Source organism: Fusarium oxysporum, chromosome I (assembly GCF_013085055.1).
Source record: "Fusarium oxysporum Fo47 chromosome I, complete sequence".
Taxonomy (NCBI): Eukaryota; Fungi; Ascomycota; class Sordariomycetes; order Hypocreales; family Nectriaceae; genus Fusarium; species Fusarium oxysporum.
Window position 1 is genome coordinate 75,715 of NC_072840.1, and position 17,143 is coordinate 92,857.

The following is a 17,143-nucleotide window of genomic DNA, read 5'->3' on the forward strand; positions in this document are numbered from 1 at the left end:
TCCCGTTCCTCGGAACGCCACTCACGTCAAGCCGGGACATCCGGAATATCCGCGACATCGCCTACATATACCTCCTAGAAGCCACCTGTAAATGTTTATCTAAGGACTATACTCGCATTCTGTTTATTAAACTTTTAAAGAGATTAAGTCTTGCATATTAACAGATCTAGACATGCCAGTATCTGTCGGACAGCGTCTGAAGTCAGGATGGAAGTCCCTCAGTATTGATCGTAAGATTTTAATGCTCATGTTCAAGTAAGTTCTCTAGTTGCCTGCTCTATAGATGTTTTTAGTTAAGCCCAGACTGATATAACAGTATAGGGGTTCGATACCGGTGGCAATCTCGTTGTCGTTCTATCAAAGCACTCCCGTGTCAAAAACGTTTACCTCACTAGGTTTTCTAGTTGCTATTATTGCAGTTGTCACAGTAAACGTGTTGCCACGTGCGAAACTGCTTGAATTGACTTTTGGAATATGCTCCTTGACTGCCATAGCTATCCCACTAGCGATGTTGGCAACGTGGTCGGGGTTGCAAGCCCGCTTCCACACTGACCCAAACGGCTTACATGCGTATAATTCATCGCAGAGTGGTAAGACAGGGAAGCTTGAACCCAACAAATACTTTTGTCCTAACACATTCCAGCAATCACCGCTATCTGGCTCACTTTTCACATCTGGGTGAGTAACAGTATTCAAGCAAGATTCCCGGCGCTCCTTATTCCCACGATATTGTACAACATCTTCATGATCGTGCAATTCACCTCTTGCTCAGTCTTTACCACCTGGAAAGAGTGCTGGGATCTGATATACCTCACGGTTCGTTGTTACTACACCGGTATAGCCATATCCTTCTTTTCTGGACTCTTCTTTTACCCTACAACCTGCCGGACGGAGATCTTTGAGGTTCAAGAGAAATATTTTCATTGCACACAACGAGCTTTGAGCGAATCCATCAATTATCTAACCCAACTATCAACAACTCCTACATTTCCGTTGATTTCAGGTCAAAGTTCCGGTCAGAGTGCAAGACAGAGTGACAGCAACGATGGGGCTGATGCGCAAGGGCGACGCGACCAAGCTGAAAAAAGTTTAAAAAAGCAAGTATCCAGCGTTAAAGAGCTATACACCAAGATGCATGAAGAGCTGGTGATGGCGAAGCGCGAGATTGCTTGGGGAAAGCTCCGTACCCAAGATCTGGATGCTATCAGCGACTTGTGTCGACGCATCCTAATGCCAGTGTGAGTGCTCCTGACTTTCTGGAATGTCTGTGAGGAAGCTAATTTTATTTCCAGTGGCGGCATGTCCCACCTCCCAGATATTCTCAAGCGCGTCGAGGAAAATGGAGGCTGGGTTCCCTTCGATACTCAAGTGGAGCAAAAACAGGTCTCCGAATCAAATGACCCCACCGACAAGGCTAAAAGCTTTCAAGAGTATGACAGAATATGGCAGAATGCAGTTGGCTGCTTGGTTGAGCCTGCATCTGACCTGGTCAAGGCTGTCAATGATGGACTTGAACATGCCGGCCTACAAATGGAACTCATTCCCAGACCAGGAGCTAAGGGTTTTATACGTCGAATGCTTGGCACTAGAGTCAATAAGCTAGCCGATACCGAATCAAAAGGCGGCGGAAATGAGCCTGGTAGCCCCGAATTTTCAAAGGTGCTTGAGGAAAAGCTTGATAACTTCTCCAAGGACAGAGTTGCCTCCTTGAATGCATGGGTTGATAATGGGCATCTCCCTGCAGATCTGAAAACTGATCCAATGAAGGCGGTGCCGACGAGCGTCTTAGTCCTGAAATTCTCCACAGGGATCGACAACAGCTCTATCTTCTCCTGTACATACAACAAATGGTGAGTAAGATCTCCTGGCTGCAGCTCCTGAGTTTTTAACGAATGCTGTGTAGTTATATTCTGCTGGGATATCTGTGCTTGAGTTGTGCAAGTTTACCGACGAAATAGTCGCCAAAGGTGTTATGACCCGAAATCGACTTATTGTCCCCTCCTTCCGCAGAGTATATAAATGGCTTCTCAGCATCTTCGACACGACCGACCAGGCTCTAGCTGATGACGACCGACCAGGCTCAAAGAAGGAGGTGACGCTGGTATTTGGACAGTCTACTCGACAAACGCGTGACATCGAACACCTTCCGCCAACTAATGCTTACGAAAGATTCGGGGTTAAGATCCAAAGATTTCAAGGATTTCTCAAGGGGCCCGAGTTCAGCTTTGGCTTCCGATCAGCTTGCGCTACCATGTCGTGTGCTATTATCGCCTTTCTTGAACCAACGCAGACGCTGTTCATACACTACCGCCTGATCTGGTCCGTCATCATTGCAGCAATTGGGGCGAATATGTCTGCCGGGCAATCTGGCGTTTCTTACAGTCTTCGAATCCTCGGCTCGTTTGCAGCTTTGATTATCTGCTATCTAGTTTGGTACATTCCAGACGGTCACACAGCGTAAGACACGTTTGAGTCCCCATTCAAATTGCCACGAAACAACTAACCGCTAAATAGAGGGGTCATTGTTTTAATGTGGTTTGCGGCTTTCCTCCAGATGTACTTTTTGATTAGGTGGCCCCGGTACATCATTGGATGGTTAGTCGTGTTTATTACCGAGGTTCTCTCAATCGGCTACGAGACCCAAGTGAACAAGATAGGCGTCGAAGCGGCAACTTCATCGGGTGTCATCTACTATAAACCTTATTCGGTTGTTGCCGTACGCGTTGCTTGCGTCTTGTGGGGGACTTGCGCTTCCATGTTCTTCACTTACCTGCCGTATCCCATCACAGCTAGAGGCATCCTGCGTAGGAATATGGCAGCCATTATGCACTTAGTTGGCAATTACCACACAGTAGTGCACACGACCTTGAAGGCTCGACTTCGCGGGACGGAGGGGGACGTGGCTGATAAGAAGAGCCAAGGTCACTTGCTTTCGCGGACCCGCAGAGCAATGTTCAACAAGACCATGGTCTTGAACTCATCTGTCAAGCACAACGTCTACCTCCAGAAATACGAACCTACACTGGGAGGTAAATTCCCTGTTGTGATTTTTTCCGACATTATCTCACAACTTGGAATGTAAGTTCGACTTTGACTACTGCAACGCAGTGTGTGCTACATGACTGACACTCAGAGTAGGCTACTAGACTATATTGCTCTCTTGTCATATTCCACTCAAGCATGGTCATTGCATGGGCCTCACTCGCAATATTACCATACTTCAACGCGTACACGAGAGTGGATGGAAGATCTTGCTAGCCTTCTTACCTCAACTAATGTGCTAGAAGAGAGGATCACTGTTGTTCTTTATCAGCTTTCAGGTGCGGTTGCAACTGGCCAGCCACTGCCGAGAAGGATCGAGCCCGGAAAACTATATCAGCTTTCGAAAAGATTATCACAGCTAGACCCTGCGATTCTGGATATACGACATATACAGGATCTTGGTTACTCGACCTACGCTGTTGTTGAGATGATTTCTAACATGATCAATCATCGGGTCAATGTCCTTACTCAAAGCATCGAAAACCTGGTTGGCATCACGTATTTCGACGTTGATAAGATGTATTCCATAGAACACGGAGAGGTTGAGGAATAGTTTGTGTCTATAACGTATATAGTAAGCGAACCGATCAGATACGCAAGCCGATGAAAAATGTCAACCTAACCAGAAGGGCAGTGGTAGTTTGGGCCAAATTACTAGTTAGGGTTCAGGGGCACAGACTGATACAAATACAGGCCAGCACGCAGGGGCGAGTAAAGGATGCAAACAGAGGGGCTAAACTACTATCTTGCATTACAGCTAACTAGGATTAAGTGTAATGGTTGTAATTTCTAAGGGATAAACTAGTCTATACTAGGTTTATATTAGCAGATAACGTAGAGCGTAATGCTGAGCTAATGCAAAGTATTACGTTGCTTTATAAATAAGTAATACTTATAAGGCTTATTACTATAAAGAAGTTTTATTAATAGCTAGTAAGCTAATATTTATAAAATTACTTAAGTATAATTTATATATTAAAGGTAAATTATAAAGATTATTATAATAGTTAGATTATAATAGATATTAAAGTATTTTAATCCTAAGTATAAGATAATTTAGCTTTAATTAATCTATAATTATTAATAAGGCTATATTTTATATAAGCTATTAAAAGATATATATAATATTAATAATTAGTATTATAATACCTAGCCTATTATTAAATAGCTATTAATATTATTAAATATATTATACCCTTATAACTTATTTCTAGGTATTTCTTATCCTTTCTTAAGGATTAATTTATTTATATATTATATTAATTATAAATAAGTATTCTTCTTTATTATATTTAAGATTTTAATTTAATAAGTAAATAAATAATATAAGTTAATTATTAATATTAGTAATAGTTATAATACTAAAATATTTTACTATTAAATAATATTAAAGTTATATTATATTATTATTATTAAATAATTATAGACTTTAAAAATTCCCTCTTTTATTAAAATATTAGGATAGAAATACTATTAATATATATATTTTTTTTTTAAGTTTATAAGTCAGCCTCGAAAGGTATATCTAAGCATCTCCAAAGTCTAATATAATTTAAATATTTATTACCCCTCAGCAAGCAAAGCTTTATTAAGTTAATATTATTATAGTTAGCTGCCTTAATTGCAGCCTGAACCTAGCTGCATATAACCCAGCTGGAGAGCCTTGCTCTTCAGCTGGCCCCAATCTTCTTCCTGCAACCCACTTCAAAGGCCACTCTTTCGCCGACCCCTGCAGCACGCTTAAATCATCCACTGCGCAGTAAGTGATCCGATCCGACTTCTCATACCTTCTGATTGCAACCGCTAACAGTATCACAGCTGCACCGTAATGATGCTCAGAAGAAGCCTGCAGATACCTGATCCCGATGAGCCTTATCTAACAAAAGGCCACGATGTGATCGATATGATCGACCAAGCTATCAAGGAAGATGATTACGGCGAGCTTCGTGATATGGCGATGGAAATCGGAATAGACTGGGGAAAAGAGGATAATGCCGGCCGCATTAGATTAGCAATCTTTGGTTGCGAGATCCTCCTGCTATTATGGCCTTGCTATCAGCTAATTAACAAAGGCTTCCTTAATCGCGAGATAGAGCTGCTTTGTAAGCTAGAAGGGAAGTTACTCAGAGAGGTAAATCTAAGCCGGAGGGAAAGGGAATTCATTAAGGCCCTTCGCCTGGGCGGCTTGCACGATAAGTAGCTTAAGGCCATCCAGTGGCAGGCCAAGAAGGTACTAGAGAAGACTGAACCTTAATAACGCGATGTCTGAGATAAAAGAGGGGTAATCGCGGGGTTCTGTAGGAAGAAAATATATTAAGTTTTATATAAGTTCAGTTGCCTAAAGTCAAAGACCTAAAGTCATAACATCGGCGTCGGCGGCATAAAGAGGGTCAAATAGGTCACAGGACACAGCACGTAATAGATTTAACAAATCAGCTAAACATCAGTGCACTATCAATATAAACAAGGGGCTATTAATATATATAGTTTTAGTTTTTATTTTATTATAAGAAGAATAATATAGCTTAATATAGATTTTAAATATTCTTTAGTTTAGTTCTAATGCAAAAATATATTAAGTGGTTTTTGTATTTTAGATAAGGGGGTTTGTAGAAAATTAATAGAACTTTATTATAAACGGTTTATATATAGGGTCTATTATAACCAAGCCAGGCATATTCATTTGCTGAATTGTTGGTAGCTTATTTTTAAATGGCTGTTAGGCCGAAGCAGGCCCTACTTCCAACTTTAATATTTAAGTAGAGACCATTAAATCTATTATAAACATAGTTAATCAGTTATCAGTTTTAGCACTCAAGATACAAGAGCGGACAATTTCCTCCAAGCTTATCAATTTAACCTTAATCAACCAGGCCTATATAAAGAGTGTCTGTTACCAAACTGAAGATCCAACTTAATACCTTATAAAATATTCCATCAAAGGAGAGGCTGGCTTCCAAGAATTCGGAAGGCCCATAGACAATATTTAAAGACTTCAATACCCCTTAAGCCAATTTCCCAATTCCCAAACTGCTTGCATCCCTCCCCCGAATCCATAAGCTCCCAATCGTGGATTCACAATTCTCCTAAAGTTTAACACAGTTGAGGGCATTGATGTTGATAAGACCGCCCTGATTTTCTGTGTTACCACTTGGCAAACGGAACTTTGCAAAGGAAGAGAACTTACAATAGCCGTTCCAGTGTCGCAGCAGTAGGTGCCTTGGTTGCAGCCGGTTGAAAGGATTCCAACAGTACAGGCCAGGCCCAGAAGGCCGCCGCCATTGCAGCATACCTGCTGATGATTGTCGCTATTGCAGGTACCACCGCTACTGCCACCGCCGCTGCCGCCGCGAGCCTCAATCTCAGCAGGAGCGGCAATGGCAACAACAGCAAGAGTGAGGGCGGAGAGAAGAGCAGTGGTCTTCATTTTGATTGTTGTGAAGTGGTTTTTATTTTAATAAAAACTGAACTGGGGGGCTTGGTACGATTTCTTGGAGGCTTGGGCCTTTGAGGATGCGATGGATAGTTGTGAGTTGAAATGTTTGAGTCAAGGTGGAAGTCAAGGTGGTTTATATAGACGAAGCCGAGCACGATCAACACAAGTTCAAGTTCAAGTTCATAGTGTTTACGATTACTTTAAGCTGCGGAAGTTGCCGCAAAGTGCTCTCTGCAGCCCCCCCTCCTTAATCAATTATTATCATACATCAAGCGAAACTTCTTTTCTTGATTTTTATCGCCACTTACCCATACTCGCCTCACCGTCTTTGTCGCATTGTTGCAATAAACTCACTACTGGGAGGAGGTAGATGAGGCATGTGACTGCTCAGGAAGTTCTAGTTTATGTGGGAGTCCCTTCGCAGCTGGGATGCAGTATCTCCTCGGAGTTTGTTGCAACCTTAGCCCTGATGATCCCTGGGTCTACGGAGTGCACTGGGAATTTATGCTGTCATCATGATTGTATGTTAGTCCCAGTCTGAGTAGTCACTGTAGTACTTGCATTAGACGCCGGAGGTAATACACCGGAATGCTGGGATTATACGACATTAAGCGGTACTTCTGGTTTTTGATCTAGCCTTCTCCTCCATGAGGGTTAAGTGAAGTTAGCAAAAGAAGTCATTTTGATTAGTAGGACAGTAAATATAATACTTTTGAACCTTATTTGGTATATTTTTTATATTTTCGCAGGATATTATTTCAGTCGATTATTCCTTTAGTAAGAATAACGTTGGTTTAAGACCAAGCTCAAGGTAACCGTTACACTGAATGATGTCAGATAGCCGCGCGTTGATCAGCAAGGCAAAAAGACTAATTTATGGCTTGATAGTTAATATCCGGATTATTTGTTCGAAGTCTTATTTGACTTTAGCATCACCTTCTCCCGGCTCGTCGCTTCATGTGATTTCCGCATAGCCGGGAAAGCTCTGACTGATGCCCTCATAGTTGCCAGGTGCCGGTATTAATGCCCGACCAAGAAGGAAGTGATCGGCGAATAGTAGGTTATTGAGAAACGATAAGGGATTCAGAGCCTCTCGATTGGTGAGGTTCGCGGTGTCTAAGTTCGATAGTGTACGAAGATCAACCATACCTGCATGGGCTCCTGCAGCTTGCTTGCCAAGGCTGAAACACTTGTCCTGGCTATGCCTTATAATCTTCCGACTTATGGGTGTCTTAATAAGAGCTCTATAAAACTGAATGTTTCAGTCGTGCTGGTGCCTCTTTTGGACACTAAAAATATATCAGGCACCGAGCCGGCAGGATCAGGAACTAATCTTTGTAATAGGTGCGACTACCTTTGTATAGACACAATATTATCTGAGCCGGAGATGCAACGTCTTGACACGTAATGAGACATCCTGAACCCGGTTGCCAATACCCCACCTTGGCACTGTTATTGGCCAAGCAAGGCTGCCTGGTATCATAGCGTAAAGGCAGCTTTTACCGGAATTGAAGTCGTTAGAATATGACGCCACTTACCACAATCTAAGGTGTGTCCAACGTCATGGTTTGGCTTTGCTTGTAGTAGCTCCAAACTAACGCCTGGACGGAACCCTAACGTGTACTGTTTCGGCGTACGGTTCTTATCGTGGACCATTACTTTCACTCTTGTTAAAAATTACTTGCAAGTCTCAATGTCCTCCTAGTCCTTGCTCAATCTTCTGAGATTTGACTATGACGACACTTCAGCCTTAAACGACCTAGCAGAAAGCGATGCACTTTTATGCCACAAACCCTAATCTTACCATTTATTTTGATCGACAGTCAAGATGCTTTTTCAGTGGTCGGAAGAAGCCGCATGCCGTAAAATCGCGGGGAAAATACGGCATTCAACAACTGCCGAACTTGCTTTGTGCAGAGGAGTAGAGGAGACCTAATGCAAAGGCCGGATCGAGATTTGAGGGAATATTAGAGAAGCGTAACAGCGTAACATTATTCACAACTTCTTTTTCATTTCATGTTCCCTTTGCAAGCTTCTAAGTTTCACTCTGTTATATGCCTGAAGTTGGCCACCGGGAATTATAGCACTCTTCTGCAGCTTAAATGCCGAGTCTAGTTGTGAGATCGGAGCGGGAACGCACGGGCCGTCAGCCCTAGACTACCTAAGGCCAGCCACTAGTACCCTTCCTACCGAATCCCAGGACTCGGGTGCGGATTTCCATCGAGTGGCTAGTGTAACAGTCGCACCTAACCACTACGCCACAGAGGAAAAGATTCGGCTACAACTGCTATTGTAGTAATCACAGTGGTGCGTATAGCTGCTTATAGAAGCCTTACAGCGCTGTTACGGGCGCAAATCGTAACAGCTAGGTATTAAATTATTATTATATAATATATTTACTTTTTTTCTTCTTTATTTATTATACTAGTTAACATAACTTAATCATAGCTAGGATAATAATATGATAATATTATATAATATTTATCCTAGCTAGAATAAAATAATTATTAGTAGGTATATTTTAATTAAATACTTCTATTTATAAGACTTACTGCTCTGGCTTATTAACTTATACTTTCTTTATATTAATATAGTTACATATAAACCTAGGTCGCTATTATATAATATAAGTTACTAGGCATCTTCCTAGTTATATCTTATATTAGCACCAAGTAATATACTTTATTATATAATCTATCATAGAGGAATACATTCTTGGTTGCCACTTTACCCGAGTCGCACTCTAGAAATATATATAAGGCTGCTCACGTGGAATTGGGGATACTGGCCACGATAGACTTCGGCAAAGGTATCGCCAAGCTTGAAGCGCAGCTAGCGCTGTCATCGTATATCCTGTCTCCAAGTTGTCACTTGTCAGGAGGTATGGCGCTGTACTATGGTTCAAGGATGGTCCACAACAAAGCTCAGGAGATTGGGTCTTCACGCTTGGTGGTTACCATCCAGCATACAACGCACCTGCTCAATACCCCTTGCCACCACGACTATAGATTGCTAGGTCATTGGGTCCCCTATCGATCACAGGAAGCGCATACTTTGCTATAACCCCATCCATTGCGATAGCTGGTGCCTTTTTGCATGCCACCCTAGACATAGGGGTTCTTCATGCTTTCCTTGACGCCTGGGTAGGTTCCTTCATCAACTACCAACCTTTCATGTTCACGGCTAGTGGAGGCATTAATGTTGGCGTGAGATACACGCTTGACCTGTGGTTTGTGACCATTTACATCAATATCCAAGTTGGTGCCACGCTGTTCCTTCAAGGTCCGCCATTCCAGGGCGTGTGCCATGTCAATTTCTGGGTGTTTGGCTTCGACATTGCTTTTGGGCCCTCCGATGCTGTTGAGTCCCCGGCTCCCATACAGCTGCTGGAGTTCTACAGACTCACATTGTAGAGGCAAACCACGACAGAGGAAGACTCTTCGAAACCCCAAATTTTCACATGCAACTCTGGCCTTGTCTCCTCCATGAAACCGGAACCGAAAGACCCCAAGGAGGTTACCAAAATGGCCCATGATTTTGTTCCGAATTCTGATCCTCCACCCCCAGTATGGTCAGTAACTGCAGATACGTTCGTGTTTACCGTGACGTCTGTGTTTGCGATCAGTAGTGTCGCGATTACGGACGAAAAGGACAAAGAGACGCAGCCGCAGTTCAATGCTCCTCTAAATACCAAACCGACTTTTGCTCATCCTATGTACCTTGAAGATGATGAGAAAATAATTTAATCGAAGCTCAAGCTAGCTATCACCGCTCCACCTGTTAACAAGACAGAATTTGTCCGAACTTCCGGAGAGAAATCAGTCTGGGAGCTTCGCGCCGTCATCAGCAGTGTTCCCAAAGCTCTTTGGGATAGATGTAAGTAACAGTCCGTCTGGGCAGCCGGATAATGTTTCCCCACTCAGCTGACTAACATAACACAGATGACCCAAGCAAAGACCCAAGCAAAAACTCTCGTTACCTTCTGGATCCTTCGGGCCCTGCGACAGTCGACTTGATGATGGGCGTACAATTAATCCCTCCCGAAGCGCACTCGAGAGATGATAGAATTAAACCCTTCGATGCAGTCAAATCACAACTCGAAGATGTCATCTAGCCGATCAACTTTCCTGATACCACCAAGTTTCAGAACGATACATGGCCGCCTGCTTTACCCGTCAAGCCTACACCAGACAACCCAGCAAAGCCTTGGGGAACCGTGCGAGATCTGTGGCTGAAGCCGAAAGACGGTGAGGAATCTGCCAAGAAAGCAGTGGAATTGTGGATAACCGCGATGAATTGGATTGTTGGTGACCTCACGGGTGTTGCACCAAAGAGGACAGCGAAGGACGTAGCGTCTCTTTATGTAGTCGCCCCGCTAATAGCACGAGGATCTTAGCGACGCGTCTAGTTGTCAAGTCAATCCTGGACAACAGTACCCACGGTATGTGTTCCTAATAGAAGAAAGTCGCAATGTAGATTGTTTTTAAATCAGCATTTAGGCTCTAGCAACCATTTCGGCATCATTTATAATATCTAGATTGTACACCTCAGGCCAGAAAGCACCCAAATGCAACACCGCACGACAATCTACAGTGTCACCTTACCCTCGCATCTCGCTTGGCGTACCCTTGCTGGATGCAGCGAGAGAAGAGAGTACTATGCAAATATGATCTGATTACTGTATGATGTTGGACAAGCCTGGCCTAGATACATGGTGTTGGTTGCAGCAACGCTTCAATGCGCCATTTTTTATCTCTGTCAACGGCCGACAACTCTCACTCCGTCACACTCTGTTTAACAGTTGTTAAAATATGGACAAAGCCGACGCGGTACCGGCGGTCATCAGTGAAACAAACCCACGAAACCCAACAGAGATTCTTCCAGAATCAATTCCTTCCGAGATGTCTAACCAAGGAGGACAGGACCTCGTTGCAGCACAAGTACGTTGCCCCGTTCGAATCTGGATTGATGACATTCTGATCGCTCTATGAGCTTCAGGATGAGAACGAAGAGGATGACGATGACTCGGCGCTCGGAGAAGACTTGTAAGTGCTGCATCTATCTGTTCTTTGCCCCCCTTTGATGATCGGTCACTAATGCACTACGCTAGTGCAAGCTCGACTGCTTCCCTCACCTCAAGTATTCTCGAATACCGAAAGTTTCAGGGTCGGACCTTTAATAGTGACAAGTACAAGACTGAATATTTCGCACCAAATGACGAGAGGCAGAAGGAGTCCATTGACATCTCGTAAGGAACACTCTATGCAACCAACATCTAATCGCCCTGCTGAGAATTAGCAAGCCATCACTACCTGATGTTACTTCTCGACGGCAAGCTTTCGCTCGTCCCTTCTTCGGATGACTTGGAGGTCAGTTCCTCATGCTTCTCCAATGTCTTGCTAGAACTAACAATATACAGAAGGTACTTGATATCGGAACCGGGACCGGTAAGCGACGCATTGGATAACACCCACAACAAGAAAGAAGCTGATGATTAAATAGGTATATGGGCAATGTACGGATGATTCTTGTATTTCATAGGGAGCAGTTGCAACTACTGATTCCTCACAGCGACTTTGCCGACCAATACCCCAATGCCCAGGTCATTGGAACAGATCTTTCCCCAATTCAGCCAGATTGGGTACCACCAAATGTCCGATTTGAACTCGAGGACGCAACTAGTAATTGGACTTGGTCCAACGACAGCTTTGACTTTGTTCATATGCGCTACTTGATTGGCGCTATCACTGATTGGGGCGCGCTGTTCAAAGAAGCGTTTCGCTGTTGCAAGCCTGGGGGCTTCGTCGAATCTGTCGAGGTCAATCCTACTTTCCTCAGTGACGATGAGACAGCCGGCGATGTGATGGCAGTGCAGACATGGAATAAGCTTTTCAGAGAGGCGAGTAAAGCTCTTGGTCGTAGCTTTTGCGAGATCGAGGGGGACGTGGAGCTTCTTGCTGCTTCTGGATTTGTAGACCTGCAAGTTACCGACTTCAAGGTATCGTCTTTCTCATACATCGCCCTTTCGAACCTTTGTTTCTGACATCCTCTAGGTTCCTGTCGGAGGATGGGCCAAAGACTCCAAGTTACGTCAAGTCGGCCAGTTCCTTCGCGCAACGATCGAAAACGATCTTGAAGGTAAGCAAGTCATCGGTTCTGGTCTTCAGGCTTCTAAGGGAATACAGGATACACCCTCATGGCGTGGCAGCAGATTTTGGGGTGGCCCAGAGATGAATACGAGTTATTTCTGATGGACATGCGAAAGGCTCTCAGAGATAAGAAAGTGCACAGCTACATACGCGTTCGCTTTATTAACGCCCGCAAGCCATGGGATGCGAGGTAGATAGAGTCTTGGAAGATGGAGGCCACAATCAGCTTCAGGCCTTGGAGCACCAAAGATATTTGTAGCGAATCTTAGTTAGAATGAGAAAAGCCAGTCCTTCATTAAGAGGTAGATAGGTTGTAGGACAACTTTATGGTAAGGTCATTGAGAACATACTGTTTCAGCACCATTTGCTCCTATGCGTAGCAGACATATTGCGGGCTCAACAAGGTCTTTCGCATAGTAATCCTCGATGCAGTAAAACTGAGAAGTTAAAATCACGACCGCGAACGGATACATTGAGATACAGAAAGAGGCTGTTCTTCATGATCCTGACGGGGTTTGGTTCAGCATTGGTACGACAGAGATCAGTGAGAAATACACCCTCCCTCCTATAGACCTTATAGTAGCTCAGTGGCCAGATGATTCAGTTCTTCGCCTTTGATTGGAGCACCGAGAAATAATATCCCTCCCTAAACCTGGTCTTTATCCTCTTCCTTACAAGGGACGCATTTTGGGGTGCAGTAGCAATCCGAAAAAATATCATCAGCATTATCTGATCCGACAGGGCATCGGGTCTCATTGAAGAGTACATGACCCTCCCGTTACAGTGAGCCTGACAATGGGGGCTATAACATACGTCCCGACGTGGCACCGCACAGCGTAAATGATTTGCTCTGGCTCATCGATTTTATCTTTGACATCTTCAGTCGGAATAACAGGCAAACCGACCACTATGCTGCCTAGCATGCTTCCCTGAATAGCGAATATAAGGATTGCATTGTGAGGACCGCGTTTTCCGAACATGTTGAAAGAATTGATTCTAGCAATCTATTAATTAGCTGGACTTCTTGACTTGAGGCATCTTACCAAGATTGAGTCGTTGAAATGAGCTGGTTTGAGAAGCTTGCGTTTTCGATATGGGGGACTGTTGCCTCTTTATAGACATGCGTTGAATGTTCACTGAGTCGGCTCACTGAGTTAGGTCCCTAAGAGAATGCGAAGTGGTCTTGTTCTTTGGACATGGGGACAGTCGAGGATGTGATTTTTCGGTTGCCTTGCATGCCGACCGATCCGACGCAAAGCTCGTAATGAAACCGGGGTTTAGAGTTAATTTGATGTTGTTAATTGGTTGCTGGTCGTTGGTTGATGGTCGTTGCTTGCTGGAAAATTGTCTAAGCAGTTCGCATAGTGCCGGAAGTGTGTTATAAGGTATGTTATTTGGAGTTGAACCTGGCCTAGAGCTGTGGCATCCCGCCTCCCTAACCTCCTTTTCGGCACAAACGTGCCGTCATGCATCGGACTAACAACCAATTAAAGCATATATTAGCCACAAATGCTTTCGTTGGCTGTTAGTCCGATGCATGGTGGCACCTTTATGCCGAAAAGGAAAAAGCAGAAGTCCCCCCGCTCGGGCAATTGATAAGACACACAAACATGGTCCAAGCACATTAAATAACACAACTAGCAGTAGATCCTTCACTGGGTAGAGGAACCTTTGATTAAGTAGGTTCAGAGGGGCAATATATAGTATTTAATAAGCAAGGTACTGTTGGAATGGTAGATGCATTTTGAGAGTGGGTTAACGGCTTTGTTGGTTGTTCATGCTTTACATCAGCTGATTTATGAGTTATGATCTAGGCCAACCGTGGACGGATGTGACTCCTAGGTGTTGCTGCCCATGCCCTGGACAACAGTGTTGGAATTGGTCTTGTTCCAAAAGTAATCTCTAAGATCGACAACGATATCCTATAATATACAGACGCTGCCGTAGATAGGATAAGTGTAATAACAGGCGATCTTGCTCGGCCGAGCTACTCAGATTACAAGATTGAGTTCTGCCGCAGAAGGAACGGTGGTTATAGTATTGCGGCATTAATATCATTGGCTGCCTATAAACTCACCATCATACCCTGTATAAATACGTACCAAGTCTCCTCTCACTGAAAAAGAATATCATGTGCCTTTTATCAGTCTTAGCAGCCTAAAGGTTAACCTTACAGGCAGCAATCAGCTACATAGCGCCTATCACCATTATTCCGAAGTTAAACTCCAATATCCATATACCATCTCTTTCAATTAAACCAAGCACTATGGCGAACCAAAATAGAGTTATTTATACAATTGACCCCTCTACCAATCCAGCTTCATGGCCACCTGGACAAGCTCCAGAATTCGGCACTGCAATCTACAGGGTCGATGTTACTTACATCAATCTCAACGGGGATTCGGACTTTCGTACGCTTCGAACCGGCACCAACAGGCATATTCACCATGCAGTTATACAGGTGACAAAGCATATAGCTCGAGGCCTCTACCGAATTGTCAGTATGAATGTTGGCGAATATCAATGCGTAGTAGTTATGGAAACTGAGAAATCAACCGACGATCTTATGTCTCATGGGTTCCCCTGGGATAGGGATGATGACCCTCAGCCAAGTGTTATTCTGGAGTAGGCCGGTGCGCTGATGAACGCCGCTCTACTTGGGGATGCAAGGATTAAACAACTTTTAGTTTGGCTTCGGCTACATCGAGATCTCTTGGTGCATCTAGTTAACATTCCCTGTATTCGGGCCCTTCTTTTTATAATCTGATTGCGCTAATGGCATCGGTGATTTTGCGTCGTCTCCTCTAATTGGCTGTTACTTATGCCCAGAACGCCAAAAAGTGGCGGATACAAGATGTAATAATCATAGACGCAAATAACCTCTCTTGACGTCATCAAGTGTCATGTTCACAATGATATTATATACAGTGGTAGACCTTCACATCGGTGTTTTCACGTTGTTTGCATTGAAATCTTTTTATCAACCCTTCAAATTTCATCAACACTTCATAATCATGCTTGGAAGCAGTAACAAGTTCGACCCAAACACTGACATCCCCGACTTGAGTGGGAAGGTCTTTGTTGTAACAGGTGGCAGTGCGGGAATAGGGTATGGAATCTCAGCACATATCCTCCAGCACAACTGCCAGAAGCTCTACCTCCTTGGGAAGAAGCAACATCACCTTGATGAAGCCGCGGAGGGCTTGAAGCAGTACGGGGATATTTCCCGTGTGGAGTTTATCCAGGTTGACCTTGAAGACCTCCATCACACAGATCAGGTAGCGAAACGACTTGCCTCTGAGCTAGACAGCCTTGACGCTTTAGTCTTGAACGCTGGACTCGGTGTTGGGCCTTATGGAGAGACTAAAGATGGCATTGATAGCCATATGCAAGTCAATGTCTTTGCGCAGCATCATTTGGCCATGACACTGCTCCCTAAGTTGATCGCCACGCCTGACAGCAGGCTTTGTCTGCAGTCGTCAGATCTACATCGTGCAGCGCCCAGCGACATCAAGTTTGCAGATCTTGAAGAGATTAACCAAGACATTGGACCAACTTATCTTTACAACCGCACCAAGTTGGCTCAAGTCCTACTTGTTCGTGCTCTCTACCGGCGCAAACAGCAAGGTCAACTAGGCATGCAGCCTGGTAAAGGACCGTGGATCAACGCCACTCATCCTGGCGGTGTCAGGACAGATCAACAGGAACAGGCTATAGATGCCTACGGGACTTTGGGCAAGGTTGGGGTCGCTGTAATACGCCCTTTCATGAAGGACCCAATTGATCAGGGATGTCGACCAATTTTGTTCGCGGCCACAAGTGATACGATTAAGGAGGAGAACATTGACGGCAGCTACATCGTGCCGGACTGCAAGGTCACGGAGGCTTCTTCGCAGGCGCTTGATGAAGATTTGCAGGAGAAGCTTTGGGCACTTACGGAGAAGATCCTGAAAGGAAAGCTTGGGTCTGGAGCTGGACAGTAAAACACAGATATCAAGGTTAACCTGAGATAATTAAGTGTGAGAGTAATGATATAAATCAACCTGATTGACAATTGACGTTAAAGTTAACCAGATTTGTCTCCATTCTAGGTACTCGTTTTGTGCCTTTTTGTCACCCTTGCGATCCAGTCCGACGGGCTTCCAACCAGGATTCACTGGCGAGGGTGGCTTGTTGTTGTAGTCACACCTTTCAATTGCGGTATGCTTCCCGATTTCAATCCCGAATTGAGGATCAAACCAACCTTGAGCCATCGTGATTGTTGGTGATGATAACTGTCTCGTTCGCCTGACGGGATATCATTTGCTTGTCTAAATATAGCTTGAAAGCTCGATCATGACTGGCTCGGTTTTCTGATTAGGCTCCTCGGCGTGTGAAACAAGTGCGGGGTCAACGTCGTACCACGAACCTTGACCAAATTTCTCAGTGTCGATGGCTCTATGCTCTTTTTGCCTGATCACTCTTGCAATCATCTGGTGAGACAGAACTCATAACAGATTCTTGCTGATCTCTGCTG

At 44.2% G+C, this 17,143-nt stretch overlaps 8 protein-coding genes across 8 annotated transcripts; 5 read left to right on the top strand and 3 right to left on the bottom strand.

Annotated features, from left to right (window-relative positions):
• Positions 1-94: 94 nt before the first annotated feature.
• FOBCDRAFT_246369 (uncharacterized protein) lies at positions 95-3,595 on the top strand (the record flags this gene model as incomplete). Its single annotated transcript, XM_059610764.1, has 7 exons — positions 95-255; positions 322-590; positions 644-1,238; positions 1,422-1,770; positions 1,904-2,457; positions 2,515-3,078; positions 3,139-3,595. Exons 1-7 carry the CDS (start codon positions 173-175, stop codon positions 3,593-3,595), a joined length of 2,871 nt encoding a protein of 956 aa, XP_059463698.1. The 5' UTR covers positions 95-172.
• Positions 3,596-4,527: 932 nt separating this feature from the next.
• FOBCDRAFT_209865 (uncharacterized protein) lies at positions 4,528-5,300 on the top strand. The gene is given in 2 exon segments (XM_054702545.2): positions 4,528-4,819; positions 4,830-5,300. 1 exon segment carries the CDS (start codon positions 4,871-4,873, stop codon positions 5,240-5,242), a length of 372 nt encoding a protein of 123 aa, XP_054558520.2. The 5' UTR covers positions 4,528-4,819; positions 4,830-4,870; the 3' UTR covers positions 5,243-5,300.
• Positions 5,301-5,877: 577 nt separating this feature from the next.
• FOBCDRAFT_209866 (uncharacterized protein) lies at positions 5,878-6,566 on the bottom strand. The gene is made up of 2 exons (XM_059609291.1): positions 6,230-6,566; positions 5,878-6,173 (listed from the first exon to the last, which is right to left on the bottom strand). The coding sequence occupies exons 1-2, from the start codon at positions 6,467-6,469 to the stop codon at positions 6,129-6,131; spliced, it is 285 nt and encodes a 94-aa protein (XP_059466494.1). The 5' UTR covers positions 6,470-6,566; the 3' UTR covers positions 5,878-6,128.
• A 3,016-nt stretch (positions 6,567-9,582) lies between these two features.
• Positions 9,583-10,011, bottom strand: FOBCDRAFT_125307 (uncharacterized protein; the record flags this gene model as incomplete). Its single annotated transcript, XM_059607792.1, has 1 exon — positions 9,583-10,011. The coding sequence occupies one exon, from the start codon at positions 10,009-10,011 to the stop codon at positions 9,583-9,585; it is 429 nt and encodes a 142-aa protein (XP_059466495.1).
• A 1,278-nt stretch (positions 10,012-11,289) lies between these two features.
• Positions 11,290-12,729, top strand: FOBCDRAFT_194026 (S-adenosyl-L-methionine-dependent methyltransferase; the record flags this gene model as incomplete). Its single annotated transcript, XM_059608770.1, has 8 exons — positions 11,290-11,418; positions 11,477-11,523; positions 11,589-11,726; positions 11,781-11,847; positions 11,898-11,925; positions 11,981-11,993; positions 12,050-12,476; positions 12,532-12,729. 8 exons carry the CDS (start codon positions 11,290-11,292, stop codon positions 12,727-12,729), a joined length of 1,047 nt encoding a protein of 348 aa, XP_059463699.1.
• A 167-nt stretch (positions 12,730-12,896) lies between these two features.
• FOBCDRAFT_194027 (uncharacterized protein) lies at positions 12,897-13,607 on the bottom strand (the record flags this gene model as incomplete). Its single annotated transcript, XM_059608771.1, has 4 exons — positions 12,897-12,917; positions 12,978-13,064; positions 13,099-13,192; positions 13,441-13,607. The coding sequence occupies 4 exons, from the start codon at positions 13,605-13,607 to the stop codon at positions 12,897-12,899; spliced, it is 369 nt and encodes a 122-aa protein (XP_059466496.1).
• Positions 13,608-14,893: 1,286 nt separating this feature from the next.
• FOBCDRAFT_194028 (uncharacterized protein) lies at positions 14,894-15,256 on the top strand (the record flags this gene model as incomplete). The annotated part of the gene is made up of 1 exon (XM_054702548.1): positions 14,894-15,256. The coding sequence occupies one exon, from the start codon at positions 14,894-14,896 to the stop codon at positions 15,254-15,256; it is 363 nt and encodes a 120-aa protein (XP_054558523.1).
• Positions 15,257-15,641: 385 nt separating this feature from the next.
• Positions 15,642-16,610, top strand: FOBCDRAFT_266296 (uncharacterized protein; the record flags this gene model as incomplete). The annotated part of the gene is made up of 1 exon (XM_031180309.2): positions 15,642-16,610. One exon carries the CDS (start codon positions 15,642-15,644, stop codon positions 16,608-16,610), a length of 969 nt encoding a protein of 322 aa, XP_031041077.2.
• Positions 16,611-17,143: the final 533 nt, after the last annotated feature.